The 16,434-nt window shown below is 40.5% G+C and overlaps 1 protein-coding gene across 1 annotated transcript; it reads right to left on the bottom strand.

Annotated features, from left to right (window-relative positions):
• Positions 1 to 2,710: 2,710 nt before the first annotated feature.
• On the bottom strand, positions 2,711 to 15,262 carry lmnb1 (lamin B1). Its single transcript, XM_062434872.1, has 11 exons — positions 14,780 to 15,262; positions 10,502 to 10,658; positions 10,292 to 10,417; positions 9,057 to 9,227; positions 6,585 to 6,710; positions 5,997 to 6,217; positions 5,674 to 5,902; positions 5,443 to 5,547; positions 5,086 to 5,205; positions 4,313 to 4,426; positions 2,711 to 3,514 (listed from the first exon to the last, which is right to left on the bottom strand). Exons 1-11 carry the CDS (start codon positions 15,133 to 15,135, stop codon positions 3,473 to 3,475), a joined length of 1,767 nt encoding a protein of 588 aa, XP_062290856.1. The 5' UTR covers positions 15,136 to 15,262; the 3' UTR covers positions 2,711 to 3,472.
• Positions 15,263 to 16,434: the final 1,172 nt, after the last annotated feature.

The following is a 16,434-nucleotide window of genomic DNA, read 5'->3' on the forward strand; positions in this document are numbered from 1 at the left end:
CCGAAGACAAATCACACATCAGAACCTACGGAGTGCTATATGATGATACAGTTCTTTTTACATTTAAAGAGCTTCATGTTTGTGTCAGTAAACTTACCCTGGTGATGCAATAAACTCAGAAGGCCACAGACTTCCTCCTTCAGTTAAGAACCAAACACTACTCATATTCTATTCAGATTATATAAAACAATAAACTGCCTGGTAGAATTAATTAAAGAATTGGTTCACCATTTTTCATGTAGCCTATTTTCAAGTCACATACTGCCTCAGTATTCCTCTCTGTAATCATTCCTCCTGTTAATACTGACTATTAAAAGATCTTTAAACATGGCTTCAATGGAAGTGATGGAGGACTAAATCCACAGTGTGTCCACACAGTCATTTAAAAGTAGATGATCAGCTTCTATTGAGCTTCATCAGTGTGAGTTAGTCATATCAAGTGATATCTGACACATTTACAGTCTTTTTACCATCAAATTCCCTCTTAGTGTTTCCCTGTTGAGCTGTGGTGGAAGTATAGTAACAAGAAGAGGAACTTGTCTCTTTGCCAATTGGACATTATAAACTGGTTCTAGGGATGGGGAACATCACCTCCCAGGATGGGAAGAACACTAAGCTAGTTTTGGAGGTAGAGTGATACTGACTAGGACAGACTCAGAATGCACTGGAGGGATTACATATCTCTTCTGTCCTGGGAACGCCCTGGAAACCTGTGGGAGGAGGTGGAGGCTGTTGTCAGGGTGAAGGACATCTGAGTATCCTGACCCAGTCACAGGTAAGTGGTGGACAATGGATAGATAAGTAAAAACAGGACCATATACATTATTGTAATCCAGCATCATTATCTGTATTGCTTGATATGCATGTTTATGTTTTAATATCTCCGTTTTTAAATAATCCTGTCTTTTATGCGGCTACATGGAATTATGTATTTAAAAGAAGTACAAGTACAACACAAGTACAAGAAAAAAAACATTTAATCTTTCAACTATAAAGATTACAACCATAGCATGCATAGTAACACACAAACACAAAGAGTACTTCAAACACTTCAAATATCAAAAGTTAAGAATACAATCAACACTTCTTAATTAGTGGTGCAATGCTTATTTAAAGTCAGTGACAAAGTCATGTATGCTGCATGACATTACATTAAAGCACCCCCATGTTTAACATTTGATTATAGCATCATGCCAAATTCTTCTGATGGCAAACATTTTAATCTGATGTGTTTACTGTCAGTATTTTTGTGGGTCAGGTCAGATCTGCAGGGATGGCGTTCTTCAAAAAGCCACAGTTCCTAATCCTACATAAGGTCTTTAAAAAAGGTACAATGTGTAAGATTTCACCATCATATTTACCTTAAAACATTCAAACATGACCAAATATCAACAGAATGTGAAGAAATAATAGTTTTATGTCATGTCAAAGATATCTACTATAATGAATATGCCTTAGCCCCATCCGGCCGGGATGGTCAAGGTGGCATATGGAACACTGTCACCCCCAGAGCAGCTGGCTGGGTAAGACATCATCTCAGCTAGCTGTAAACTAGCATGAGCCATTTTAAACCACTTCCTAAAACTCACTTTTATGAAAAGGCCTTATTACAGTTATACTGATTGTATTCCTCATCCTTTTTGTGTTAATTCTATATTGTATCTCTCTTTCATGGTTTTGCCGTTTTATGATTTGATGTTTTATAAATCTTGATTGCCTATACTTTTATCAGAGAATCAATTTTGCAGTTTTACTTGATTATATGGAAAGCACTTGGTACCATTGTTTTTAAAAGGGCTATATAAATAGTTATTATTACTACAATTATGTCTGTGGTACAACCACTTACTGATTTGTGCATCTCTTTGGTAATGTATTGCTAGCTCTAATGTCTCTGTAGCATTTTGATATATTGACAAAGACACATAGAAAAGAATTGATGCTACATTCAGTGACTGATGATGGTGGTGGGGTGATGTGTTTACGGGGAGGGGGAGGGTGGGGGATATGCTGCCCCCTATTTGTTTGAATCATGTGGCCAATTCTTACACATTGCACCCTTTAGGTAACTCAACATCTGTCTTCTGACTTCCTTATAAATACAATCATGGTACTGAAGTTTTTTCTAAAGATATTACAAGGATGGCATTGAACAGATTAGGGGTGTAACAGTACATGTATTCATCCCGATATGTCACGGTACGGACATCATGGTTCAATGCATGCAGTCATACAAAGATTACACTCCATGACCCAAACAATTACTGAGTATGCTCAGGGGTCTGTGTTAGCCGACGTAGCCAAGGTAGCCTGGTTAGCCTGGTAACCTTTGTGTTAGTGTTGCTGTCATCACAATGACAAATGACAGATACATAACACTGACCAAGTGCAACACTTATTAGAATATGCTCCATTATCTATGTAGTGAAGCAATATCACATCTCTATGTGACAGTCAGCTTTTCACTCTGCTTAAAAGTGAAGCTGGTCAGAACAAAGATAAAAACACCTGATTTCTAACATGGTCAGAGCAGAAGAACCAGTTCTGACACAGAAAAATGTAGTTAAAGTATTGCAGTAAAAGTAGTGGTTTGGTCCCTCTGACAGATATATTATTGTTATTATGATTATGATGTATGACATCATTAGATTATTAATACTGAATCAGCATCTAACAGCTGACAGCAGGTTTCTTGATTCTTTCTTTTTCCACTGCAGCACAACTGAACTGTTTCTGTAATCATCATCATCATCATCATCATCATCGTCATAATGGCCAACGAGCCATTGTTGGATGTTTAGAGTTTTCCAAAAACTGAACTAAAGTACGTACGGAACCATGAATTTTGTGTACAGTTACACCCCTTGAACAGATGATTCCATATAGAATACTTCAGACTTTCATCCACTTGAGGTCCAGACTAATGGGAGGGAGTCAATTATCACATGAACTCATTTTAATCACGAGCTTTTAGTGTTCATTTTTTCCCACATTTTCTTAATCATACAGTACATCTTTAGAAAAGTGAAAAACCAGCCCATGACCTAAAATAATGACTGGAATCTTGTAGCTTTCCTTGTCAGATAAAGGCCTAAAATATAGCATCAATAATAATTATAATAAGATCAAATATAAAATAAAATAACAAAAATTAAAATCTATTATTTTAAAATTACAGAACACCACTCATTTTCTTAAAGACACAGCCCGTCTTTGAGTTTAACTACTTGTTGCATGGTTTGAAAAAAGGAAAAAAAAAGTTGTGAAGAAAATGTTATTCAATGACCAAGTTGTTTTGGTTTTCAGATGAAAATACATCTACCAAAAGCAGTTTTGCATTTTTATGAAAACATCGAATAAACATACATTTTATTGAGATACACTACAAAAGATAGAAAAATAGTTCTAGTATTAGAGTTGGCAGCAGACTGGCTGGGCTCAGAGGAGGAGGTGGCTGGTTGGTTCTGTGGGATCACATGATAGAGCAGCCTCTTTTGGCAGTGCGGGGGTCACCCTGTACAAAAAGCCATTCACCACAAAAATGTATACATTACCCTTCATATAACTGTATTTGGAGGATTTGAACACAGGTAAAACAAACTAAAACTGGTCAAACAAGCTCAAAATCTAGATTGATGTGTTGAGCTTTTTGAGATTCTGTATGTATGAATTAGACATTTCCTCTCATTAGCGACACCTGTGGCTGTTAAGCCTGTATGCCTGCATGTTCACAGCACGAGACTTTTGCAGGTGATGTCTACCCCTGACGCGCTGTGGCCAGGAAGTGGCTGCGAAGAGGTGTGATGTGGCTGAGGAACAGTGTACTGTTGTTTTTTGTTGTGAAATGTGTATGTATTCATATTTTGGACCAGAAACAACAAAAAATGGTAAGTTATGTTGTGCATCTGCTCCGGAGCCTATTTTCTGCTCCTGTGTGAGTGCTGTGGGTGAGTATATGACATTGCAGCAGTTTTCTGTTATGAAATGTGTTGTGATTGACAGCTGTCTGCTGGTGTTGTTGTTGTGTTGTGTATTTGTTGACATTAGTGGGAGAGAGGCATGGCACTCAGAAACGTCACATCCTTTGAATGACGGAGGAAAATTCTGGCCTGGGTAATTCAAATAGAAATCAGTCCAAATGCTAACAGGCGACTGAGAAAGTCGGTGAAAGTCTTCAAAATTAATACATGTTAATTGCTTTGATTGCGCAGTTCCTGATTTGATTGCACAGGTGTTTCTAACAAAGTGGCCGGTGAGTGTCTATAGTTCTGACTGTACTGAGTCATATTGACAGTGCAGGTGGCTGACTCACCTGCTGGTGGAAGAAGTCTTCCTCGATGTCCTCCATTCCATTATCATCATCATCTTCTTCATCCTGCTCTTCTTCTACTCCTGTCTTGTATGTAGTGGTTCTCTTTGCCACCTCCTGCCACACACACAATCATTTGTGTTACTCATCACCAGACAGAAAATCAGCAAAGCCAGGTAAATGGTTAATGGACTGTACTGATATAGAGCTTTTCTAGTAGTTATGACCACTCAAAGCACTTTTACACTACATGTCTCATTCACACACATTCACACACTGATGACAGGAGCTAACACACAGGGTGCCAACCTGCTCATCAGGAAGAGACTAACCATTCACACACCGTTGATGCAGCAACGGGAGCAATTTGGGGTTAAGTATCTTGGACACATTGACATGTGGACTGGAGGAGCCGGGAATCAAACCACCTATCTTCCAAATGGTGGACGACCCACTCTACCTCCTGATCCACAGCCAGCCCCAATTATTAATCTAACTCTACATTCTACCATCAAGAACATCATCCAAAAGATACTTTGCTGTTTATTCCTGACAGAACTAGCTGAGAAAATAATATGGATGAACCAGAGAAATGATATTAGGATGTATGGCTGACTATCAAAGTAGAGTGGAGGATGCAATATGTAAGAATGAACAGAGAGAACACAGAAGTGGTGTGTGTGTGTGTGTGTGTGTGTGTGTGTGTGTGTGTGTGTGTGTGTGTGTGTGTGTGTGTGTGTGTGTGTGTGTGTGTGTGTGTGTGTGTATGGTCTCACCTCTCCCTGAGGGTTGATCAGTACCACATGCACGTCCTCCCCTGACCCCCAGGAGGACTGGTTCTTCCACACTAGGTCTGAGGGAGGTTTGGAGCTCACACCAGCATCAGATGCCCAAACCTGCACACAGCAAAGGCCCCAAAGTCATCCTCATATTCAACAATGTTCACACTGACTGACAAAACGCTGTCCTGGAAATCCAACATCATAACAGTATATACCTGACAGAACATCACAAAAAGCAGAATACGTCCTCTTTAAAACTATTTTTAAATATAAAAATCATGCTGATGTTTTACAGTAAATCACTATTTGTATTTCCATTGGAATTCTATCTAAATAAAATCAAACTCTTACCATGACTTTCTGGCCGGCCTTCAGGACATATTTGGGAGTGAACTTGTAGGTGGCTGTCACATTTCCAATAGTCTTGATCATCTCATAACCCACCATGGCCTGGTCCTGAGACACACACAGTCATTGCCACATTAAAGAGAACAGTTTAATACAAAAGGTTACAGCAGATCCAGATGAGGAACAAACACTCGTTAACATTTCTAAACTACAATGAGCAGCCCAGGAGCTTACCTCTTCACCACTGTTCTGGACGCTGATGAATTTGCCGTCGGTGTCAATCTCGTCGATGCAGATGGGTCCTGTGGCTGAGGCAGAATGAGCGATGGACACTGAGCTGCTGGCTTCCTGCTCCTCCACGTCCACACGCTTCCTCTTTCCCTGCGTGGTGCGAACGCTGCGGCTGCTGGACGAGGCTCGAGACACTGTGACGCGAGTTGAAGGGCTGGGAGACAGCTTCAATCTGAGGGAGGGAAACACCAGTTAGATATGCAGCTCACTACACAGGTGTGTCAGACTTTGAATAGAAACCTATCTGCTGGCGTGTGGTTTCTCACCTCTCTTCTTCTCCCTCCAGGAGTTTGCGGTAGGCGTTGATCTCCATGTCCAGAGCCAGTTTCACATCCAGCAGCTGTTCGTAGTCATTCAGCTGTTGCTGCATCTTGGACCGGATCTCAGCCACCTCGAGGTCTTTTTCTGCCAAGATCTTGCGACTCATGTCTTTTTCTTGAGTCAGCGCTGTCTCCAGCTCAGTTATACGATCCCGCCAACCACGAGTCTGAAGATGGACAAGGAGGTCAGAGTGAGCTAGATGTGAAGCCAAGACTTCATCTGTCTTCTAAAAACACTTTGATGTCTGCCTCAATGAAACGAGTGCTCAGCTAATCTAATGACAAGAAAATCAGTTATGAGAGACTGGGCCTCATAAACTAATACAGATTATTAATATGATGTGGTTTTGAGCTCCAGAGCAGAATTCTGAAACTAAAATTATCTAGAACAGACCTTTTTCCAGCAAGTATATCAGATTCAGTGTTGAGATAACAGTGTCTGGTTTTGGATTTTACAGGGTTTATCAAATATAATTACTTAAGAAACAACATTGTAACTCTTCTAACATAAAAAAGGAAAGTTAAAATGTCAACCTCCTTCTGCAGTCCTGACAGCTGGGCTGTGAGGCTCTCAATCCTCAGGGAGGACTCCCTCAGCTCCTCTCGGGCCATGTTGGCTGATGCTCCGTTCATCTCAGAGAAGCGACGCAGGTCTTCCAGCTGGAGACAAACACACAGATGGTTCAAGTATCAGCTGCATCAAAACTGTTTCCTTATTAACACTCGCACCCTGAAAGAGGAACTGTGTAGTGTCAGTCACTTCCTGACATACAGGATGTTGATTATGTGGCTTTACTTACAGGTTTACTTGAGTAGCAGTATGTTGCTTAGTTGCAGATTGTTTGCGTCTATGAGAATGATTAGGACACATACTAAAGTACCCAAGCCACTGTATTTTGACATTTACCTTTTACCATTTATGTCAGTACTACCAGCTGTTAGACCACCTGTGTTTACTTTGACTGCTGCATAAATCATCTTCACTTCATCTGAGCATGTCTTACACTCTTCATGGTTAAATGAGGACATACGGTCAAGGTTTAACAATACTGTAGGTGACAAACTGTAAGCTTGTTACCACTTTCTGCATATTGATACTTGAAGAAAGAAATCTGCAGGCACCTGTGTCGCATGTCCTGCACACCATCCTTTATCATAGTAGTGTCACAGTTAAATCCAAGGCAGCAACAATGCATTCAATACTGAGTGAATGCATTTTCAGTTATCATCACTACAGATGCAGTCTCTGTAATCTTGAACACTGAGCAGCATTTTAAGTCCTGTCCACTATTGTGCTGTGAGGACAGGACAGGGGTACAGCAACATTAATCATATCACTGTTCATCTTTGTGTTTTCAAATAGTGTGTCACCAATGTGGAGGATTTGAATATATTAAAAAACTGAATAAATGAGTAATAAGTATCAAAATCACCATATTAAAAACGGTTTGATATGCCGGTAGTGGCAGCTGACAGGACTGTTGTCATAGCAACACACCACACTCAGGCTCAGGAGTTCTGCAGGAGCTCAGCAGTCAGAAAAAAGTGAGCATCAGAGCAGTAACAGAAAGAACCCTAAAGAATGTGACTACAAAACTACAACTCTGCTGAACTTACAGCTTTTAACAAACAGATTTCTTCTGTTTGTGGAATATCCATCACTGTCCGTGTACATGCACGTTGCACATTGTGGTGGCGTGCCAAAAAATTTATTCCTGAAGGATCTGGTCTAAAAAAGTTTGGGAATCACGGTTTTGGTGTTCTTTTGGTCTGGAGCTGTTTTTCCTGGTTTGGACCTCTTCCATTTGCAATGAAAGGGAACTTTAATGCGCCATCATGCAATTATATTTTACACAACATAGACTTTGTGTTTTGTCTCTTTCCTGTTTCAACATGATGATGCTTTCTCCTACACAGATCTTAACCTCATCCCCATCCAGCACATTTCACGTTACCTGGAACACAAGCTGTGAGCCAGGCCTTCAATCACATCACACATGCCATCTAGGGGTGCAACGGTACAAGTAACCCACGGTACGGTCCGGACCTCCGTTTTTGGGCCACGGGTTCGGTACGTGTTTTGTGTGTAAAGAGAACAACTTTTTTTCTCCCAAAATTATGTCTTTATTTTGCTTGTCAGCAAAAACTGCATTTCACAGTAAACAATTACAGTATCACTGGTGTACTGAACAATATAACACTTTTCTTTCAAGTTAACAGTTACCAAACACAACACTTTCAAATGGTAAACTGCCTCTTATTCCTTGACTACTTGTATACACTATACAGTAGTATAAAAAATTAAAACACTGGTTGTCGGGGAATTATGGTCTAATAAGCAACAACACAGATCTATAAAGCACACACACACACACACACACACACACACACACACACACACACACACACACACACACACACACACACACACACACACACACACACACACACACACACACACACACACACACACACACACACACACACACACACACACACACACACACACACACACACACACACACACACACACACACACACACACACACACACACACACACGCCTGTAAAGCATCAATGCAAAATGAATTGCAAAACCGAAAACTCGCGGTCCATAAGGGTGTATTGTTCCGTGCAGAGCGGACCAAACAGTTCCATTGCATCCCTAATGCCCTAATGCCATCACATGTGGGTGTAATGTTTGAATGACTACATCTTTTGGTCATAAAGTGTAGTTTTGCACCAGTAACATTCACACCTTATACTAGGGAATTTACTGCTGTCTGATTGGTTGGCTGTTGTAAAATCTATTGTGACATCCACATAGTTTCTGTCATGACTCATGAATTACAGAATACTGTTGTATTTACTTGTTCCTTTCTAGTGTTTAGTGTATGAGATCATTCCAAATTCCTCCTCCTGTCACAGCAGTTACAGTCATGTTGTATTAAAGTTTATTATATGAATGAAGAATATGTGCTGAGACAGTGTGTGGGTGTGTACATACTTTGGTCACGTAGGTGCTATCCATGTTGTCCTTGTAGATCTTGATCTGCTCCTCGTTCTGAGCCCTCATGTCAGTCAGAGCCTGGGTCAGTTTATAGTCATACTCATCCTTCCGCCCAGAGTCCACCTCCACCAGGCGGCTTTCATACCGGTGCCGAGCCTCCTTCACTTCCTGTAACACAGCAAACACTCAGACCTCAGTGTTCTCAGGTGATCTTCAGTCAGCACTGGTTAGGCTGCACAGATCAAACTAATCAAAAGAAACAATGCGATTCATCTACTGAATGAAAAAATAATATAGACATTCAGTCATTAGTTGTCATCATACTTTTGAATGGCTTCTTGATTTTAGTCACCAGGAAGACAAATCATGACAGGGATTACTTCAACATATGTTGACGTAATTACTTTTGACACTTTGGCCATGTATGGACATCTGACAATGTAATATTGTATTTTTTTTATTTATATGACTGAAAATAGGGTAAAGCATCATAGGTCCCCTTTGAGCTTTATGTCTTCAGTAGGAGCCAATGAGCTTGGGGTTTAGAGCCACAGACAGATTAAAGAAGTCACAGTATTGAGAGACAAACTAAAACATTGTAGGTTTGCATCTTTTCATGGGATTTGTTGACAATAGGAAAACAAACACAACATCAGAAGCATCAGCCTGAAAAATCAGAGCCTCCCTAAAATTGAACACACTTCAACTCTGACCTATAAATATGCTGATATGTTCATGTTCTCATAAACAGCAAACACACACACACAGGGCTAATCTCACCAATACATCCTCAAAAGCAGGACAACTGAGTTACATAAGGATTCAGTAAAGAATGGTTTGGCTCAGGTCAGTGTGTCACACCAGTCAATCAGTGTGATCACATAATGTGACCCAACCAGCATAGCACACAGTGCCCTGAGGGCAGCATGTATACCAGGAGACACTGAACACTCATCTGCTCCTGACTACTTTATTCTTCACATCCAGCATTGAAGCTATAAGAATAATAGGGCCTGATGATTTCACTGTGTGGAAAAGACAGAATGACAAAAGTGCATGCAAAATTTAGCAACTCGGTTTTTTACTCTCACTTTAACTCTTGTCTGTTTTGTCAGGTTGTACACTGTTTATCTGTGAATGATTCACCTCTTCACCAGCAGAGAACAGACAGGTGATAGACAGTGAAGAGAAACACTTGCTCAGTGTCAGATTTTCTGGTTTTAAGTCCTCACCTCTTTGTGCATGCTCTTACGGAACTCCATGTCCTCAGTCAAACTCTGGCAGCGGTTTTCCAAGTCGACACGCAGGAGCATCTCTTCCGCGAGTTGTTTCTTAGCCTGAGTGAGACTTGTATCCAGCTGAGAACACAAACACATCAGGCAGTTTTTAATAAATGGTGTCTTTGGATCACAGGAACAGGTTAAAAAAATATAAAAAATTACCTCCTGCAGCTGTTCCTGCAGGTCAGCCAGGGTTTCCTCCAGGCCTCTCTTCTCAGACAGCGCTGTAGCCAGCATGGCATCTTTGGAGTTCAGCTGAGCCTCCAAGTCCTTCAGCCTGGCCTGAGCTCCTCCTGCCTCAGAGTCCTTCTTGGCATAACTGGAAGGAAGAAAACGAGGCACTGTGAGTACATGTGGATGACAGTGTGTGATGGTGTTGACTGTAGGTCAGTTAAAAGCCAAAGACAAGGACATAAGTTGTCTAGTTAACTTGTCTTTCCTAAAACAGGTCTCACACATCACGGGTTTCCTTCCCATTATAAGACTAAAAATACACTTATGCTTTGTAGACAGGTATATTGAATAGAAGCACGTGTTTTCTGGCAGGCCCATGTGAGATGGACTACTGAAAACGCAGTTGAAACACTTTCAATGAGGACAGGATGTTTTGGCGTAGCACCTAAGCCGAATGAACTATTCAGCTTAGGTGCCGAAAACTATGCTAAACTATGCTAAGAGTTCTCCATCATTCTGTTGGGAAATGGTGTGAAGTTGTGCAAATATGTGCTGTGCTTTATTCAGTGTCTGATTTATTAAGACAGCAGTTCATTACTGATCCAGGGACAGCCTTCCAGACACACACTGCCAGTGAAGGTGAGCTCAGAGGTTCAGCTGAGTATGTTAACGGGGACCTCTGGTGGTCACAACATGTCAGAACAGAAGAGAACATGTGGAGAAAGAGGAGCTGCTGATGAATAGAAAAGCTAATTATTTATGACTTATGATTATGTACTATTCTATTGTGATATTTCAGTTCTGCAAGTGAAAATTATTAGTAGCCTGTTGATATGAATGATTGTGTGAAATCTGTCAGAATGAATATAGAAACACTGATTGTTTTCCTGGTTTGATTACAAATTACACACCTTTAAATTCTTGAGTGATCTGATTTTAAAGAACATTGACAAAGTTAGTGGAGAGCCACGTTTCACTCTCAAAAACATGTCAGACATCCGTTTCCTGGCTCTGAGCCTGGGTTAACTAAGTCAACAGTGGCTTTATGAGTAGAGGGGTCTGTTGGGGGACTTTTCCTGAGACTGAGGCAAACTATTTTCTCATGGTGTGTGACAGGCTTCAGATGGGTGAGTGGGTGGGACTGCTGCTAAAGTGGACAAACTATGAGTGAGTGCACTGTGGTATGTGTGATTCCTAGCATTTTACTGAGAAACATTCTCTGTAAGACCAGGCACACACACACACACGACAAACAGCTGAGACTCTTTTAGAGAGATTTTATCAGATTACAGCTGTGTTCGCCTTTCCTGTCTGCTGGCTGGTTCTAAGGCTGTTTAGAAAGTAAACAAAAAAGGGCATAAATTACAGAAAATATTTTGGAAAGTAAGTACGATATTATTTTTGTCCCTCATTCCTGAGTAAGTGAAGGGAGATTTTGGAGCCCCAAAAAAAATATTTGAAAGCACGTAAACTATATTTTAAAGAGAAATTATACGCAAACAAATCATTTAGATTGAGCAAACAATTCAATCTATTGTGTGCTCGATACATGTGTTGCATGTTTGCTATTATCTACATAAAGGTGCAATAATAACTGCTGCTCTGTGTGCTGGCACTGCTTGCTCACATGCTCATATTGTGTGTCTGTCTCTTTCTCTCCACTCTATGCACACACTTCTTTGTCTGCACACACAGAACCTGGCACAGCTGTGCAGTTCAGCCACAAAAGCAACATATTGGAGCAGGTTAATTCTGATTGGCTGTTTCTTTTCCAATCATAACAGTTCCATAAGAGGACGAAAGAGAAGGATTTTAGACTTCCAGCCCACCATGACAGAATCAAGCAATATGCCACAGAGTAATGATTACCTATTTTTGTGATATCACATGATGAAACAGCCAATGAGAATTCACCAGAAACCGCTCTGAATGTAGCTAAAGTAGGAGCATTTACTCACCAGCTTACTAACTAGTTAGCAGCTAACTTCATATTCTCTGCTTTATATGACAGTCAGTGTCACACACACCTTCTCTCTCTCTCTCTAGGGCCTCAGGAGAGTGCAGTGACATATTTGGTACAATTTAGACAAACAATACGTTATAACCTGGAGCAGCTCACTGATCACTGGTTTATTCAAACAACGTCATGATTATAAACATGATAGTTTCATAGTTTGCACAGTGCAGCAAAAAGTTGGGAATGTTAACAGGTAGTTTACACAACTAAAATCCTCATTTTACACTTTGTTTAGTGGAGCAGATACGCCTCTATTTTAATCAACACAGCTGTCTACACTGGCTCACATTTCACTCACATGACCAAAACTCTTTTTTACACCGTTTTTACACACACGACTACAGTGATGAGTGTAAGTAGAGCTCTGTGTGACAGCCTGCAGTCAATAGTGTGTCTATATACACTGTGTAGACACACACAGAGGACTATAGCTGCTGCTCTGCTGACACAGCCTGTGTAGACACACTACACCAATTTACATTTATACATTTTCATAAGTCATGAATAAATGTTTAATTAATCATGTTCGATTAATCTTATGGAAAAAAAGACTATTTTATGGTCCAGGAGAACATTTCAATAGAATATGATAAATACAACATGTTTGAATGCTGATTTCTTTTAAATACACACAGTGACTTGTACGTTTGCATATTAAACATTTATCAGCTGAACAAAATTACCAAAAAACATTTTATTTCCATTTTTGTATACTGTGGGTTACATTAGCAAAAGTCTGTTTTTTACAGCTCTCAATTGTAAAATTAAAAAAAGGTCAAAATTGAGCCTGAATAGTATGTAAGGGTAAAGAGCTGTCAGGTCCCATTTTCACAAACTCTTAAAACCTTAAAAAATTAAGTTTAGCTAGCAAACTATCATCTCTGCTGTATTCTGAATATGAGGAAAGTTAGATTGCAGCTTGAATGCTCTCATGTAAACACTGCAGAGTCTAGCAACACTATTCAAATTACAACCCAGATTCAAAACACATGTTAAAAGTGGACCAACAGGTCCTGACAACTGGCCAACAGAAAACCATATAGACCCCAGGCTGTCACTGCCACCTGTGTCCTTCTGTCACAGTGCACGACCACACACACTACTCCCTCTGTTGTACAGGCCTCACTCCTCAGACTGATCAGCACATGTGTGTAGTGCATGTGTATCATAGATTAGCATTCAGTGGTTCTGCTGCAGTTCTGTAGTAAAAAACTGCACATCACTGCAACATTATTATTACCAGCCTGTGAGATTTCACACAGTGGTGAAAACAAAGTTGCTACTTCTGCATCAATAGCAACATGAAAACACACACAGCTGAGGGCGCCTGAACACAACACGTTTGGTGTTTGTTAAAATAAAAAAATAAAACTATCCATAACAACTCATCTCCCGGCAAAAATATTTCTATAAATGCACGGAACGCTCCATTTACATAGTTTCTGTTCCTCCACTCTTGGCTACCAGCTGTGTTTAACCGTTGCTTGGCAAACAACTACAACACCCAGAAATACATTTAGGATATTGCGTTTATGAAGCATATATCCTCCTCCACACGGTTACTCGGGGTACCACTTCATTCACAACATACAATACACCAACAAAACGCTTTCCCTCTTCTCCTTGTTTCAGAAAACAAGCACTGAAACTCTACACACCACCACTGTGTTTGGCTCCTCACACTAACAAATACTGCAATTGGACCCTGAAGGCATCATGTGACCTCCAATTACACAGATGCGTCTGTAATCTGCCATACTAAAACACAAACAAGTAGGCTACATGCAACATCATAAATGTTGCATTTATGGTAAATTTAGTTATTTTTTCATTTCAGTATCATCAAGCATTAGGTGTGATAAAGGTTAGGTTAGGGTTGACAGATATTCTCTTACAACAGCACAGACAATGGTGGGCGGGTAACAATTACTGCCAATCAATTCAAAATATTGTTCATGATTTATTTGTATTATTTTTAAAACTATGTACCTATTGTAATTGTATTAAATATAAGAGTTGCATCTTCCTCTAACCAGCCACAAAATGAGCTGATCATCCAACATAAATAATGTGTTTTTATAGCCACAGATAAAGTGACGCTCTGGAGAAAACGTCACTCCGGACGGACCTGCGTACGTAATGTTGAAAAAGTGGCTCGAAAATCAAAGTGGCTGCATAGATTTATCCACTAATCCTGCGTTCCCGTCCATATCTGACTTTATAGCATGGTTAAAGTGTTCTAGGCTTACTTCTGTAGCAGTTGCTCATGCTCGGATTTGATCTTCCCCAGCTCAATCTGCAGCCAGGCCCGCTCCTTAGAGGACTCATCCAAACTCTTCCTAGCGTCGGCGAGCTCGGTCTCGTACAGGCTTTTCAGTCCGGTTATCTCCCGGCTCCTCACGTCTTCCTTCTCGTCAATTTGTAGCCGAAGTACGCCGTTCTCAGACTCAAGACTACGGACTTTGTCGATGTAAACAGCCAGGCGGTCGTTGAGATCACAGAGCTGTTGTTTCTCCTGCAGTCTGGAGATCCTAGTCGGGCTCAGCGGAGTGCCGCCGCCGCACGTGCTTCTCTGGCCGGTCGGAGTAGCAGCCGCGGTCGCCATTATAGAGAATAAGCTAAATTACCCGTCTGACTAAACCCAAATATGGCTCGTTCAGGTGTAACAATCTTAATTCAATCGCTTAATAATAGCCGGCACTTCCTAAAACTATCCCCTAAGTGTATCCTGTCTTTTCTCAACCGAATGAAAGAGGGGCTTGGCTTCCTAATATGGCGGCTCATTGAAAAGTTTACGTAGTGTCCAGCCGGCCAATGGCGTAGCTCGACGCAATGCGTTTTTCAATTTTAATTTTTGGGTTCGCTCGTAAACATGTGACCGACGTACGCCGAAACTCACACGGACAGGCGGTGTCGCTCTCCTTGCTTTTAGCAGATAAGACATTATTAGCCGGCCCGGTTTGAAACCCGAGCATCTCGTTGGCGTCAATAACAAGCGCTGCCTGAGTTTGTAGCCAACAGCGGAAGCTGCTTTCATTTCATTGTACCATGTATCCTGATGTGACCGTTGTACTTCCAAAGGCAAAATGAAGGGAAGAGAACAATGTGTCTATCCGTAAATCACTGCACTGTTAAGGGCAGGCGAAGTGAGCTACTTTGAATAGCACACAAATAATGATCTAACTATAAATTAATAGCTAATTACACATGTTATAAATAAAATAAATAGTAACAGTTATTCATTGTTATAGTGTATTGTTGCCTGCAGTAACGTGCACAAATCTCTGATCCAAGGGCAGAAATGGCACCTCTTTAACCCACTACAGAGCATATACACTCACAGACCAAACTAATGCAACCTAATACAACAACACTGCCACAAATTCTACTTTTATAAAGTATACATATATATTCTGTTTTATTATCAGATTTCTTACAATGTCAATAAAAAATGATAATGTATAAGCTTCATAAAAGTAGTATTTATGGCAGGGCATTGGATCCACAGTTGTTCCTAATGAAGTGACTGGTGAGTTGTATTTCAAGATGGACATCAGTTTTTTTGTTCTATCAAGAGGAAACTGCATATACTGTACATAGAAAGAAATGTACCTACTCCAAACTGAACAAAAACAATTAAAAAATGACACCACAAATACATGGCCTATGTATTATTTGGTCAAATATGGTGTACACACATAGAACACACACATTTACTTTTGTCTTCTTTATTTTTTAGTAAAGAGTATTATTCATCACTTGAGCACATCATTTTAAAGTACATACCAAAGTTTGGCAGGCTGCAGATCCATCACCTTTAGTGGTTCAGCGGGGCATGAAACGTCTGCAAAAACACGTCACGCAGCCTTGTAACAGTCATGTGACAGACAGTTACCTTGACTTT

Source organism: Scomber scombrus, chromosome 15 (assembly GCF_963691925.1).
Source record: "Scomber scombrus chromosome 15, fScoSco1.1, whole genome shotgun sequence".
Classification (NCBI taxonomy): domain Eukaryota; kingdom Metazoa; phylum Chordata; class Actinopteri; order Scombriformes; family Scombridae; genus Scomber; species Scomber scombrus.

Coding starts and splice junctions, on each gene's coding strand:
- lmnb1 (XM_062434872.1), bottom strand. CDS start 15,135: ATGGCGACCGCGGCTGCTACTCCGACCGGCCAGAGAAGCACGTGCGGC. Junction 10,659..14,779: donor CATGAGCAACTGCTACAGAA/GTAAGCCTAGAA, acceptor TCTTCCTTCCAG/TTATGCCAAGAAGGACTCTG. Junction 4,427..5,085: donor TGATCAACCCTCAGGGAGAG/GTGAGACCATAC, acceptor TGTGTGTGGCAG/GAGGTGGCAAAGAGAACCAC.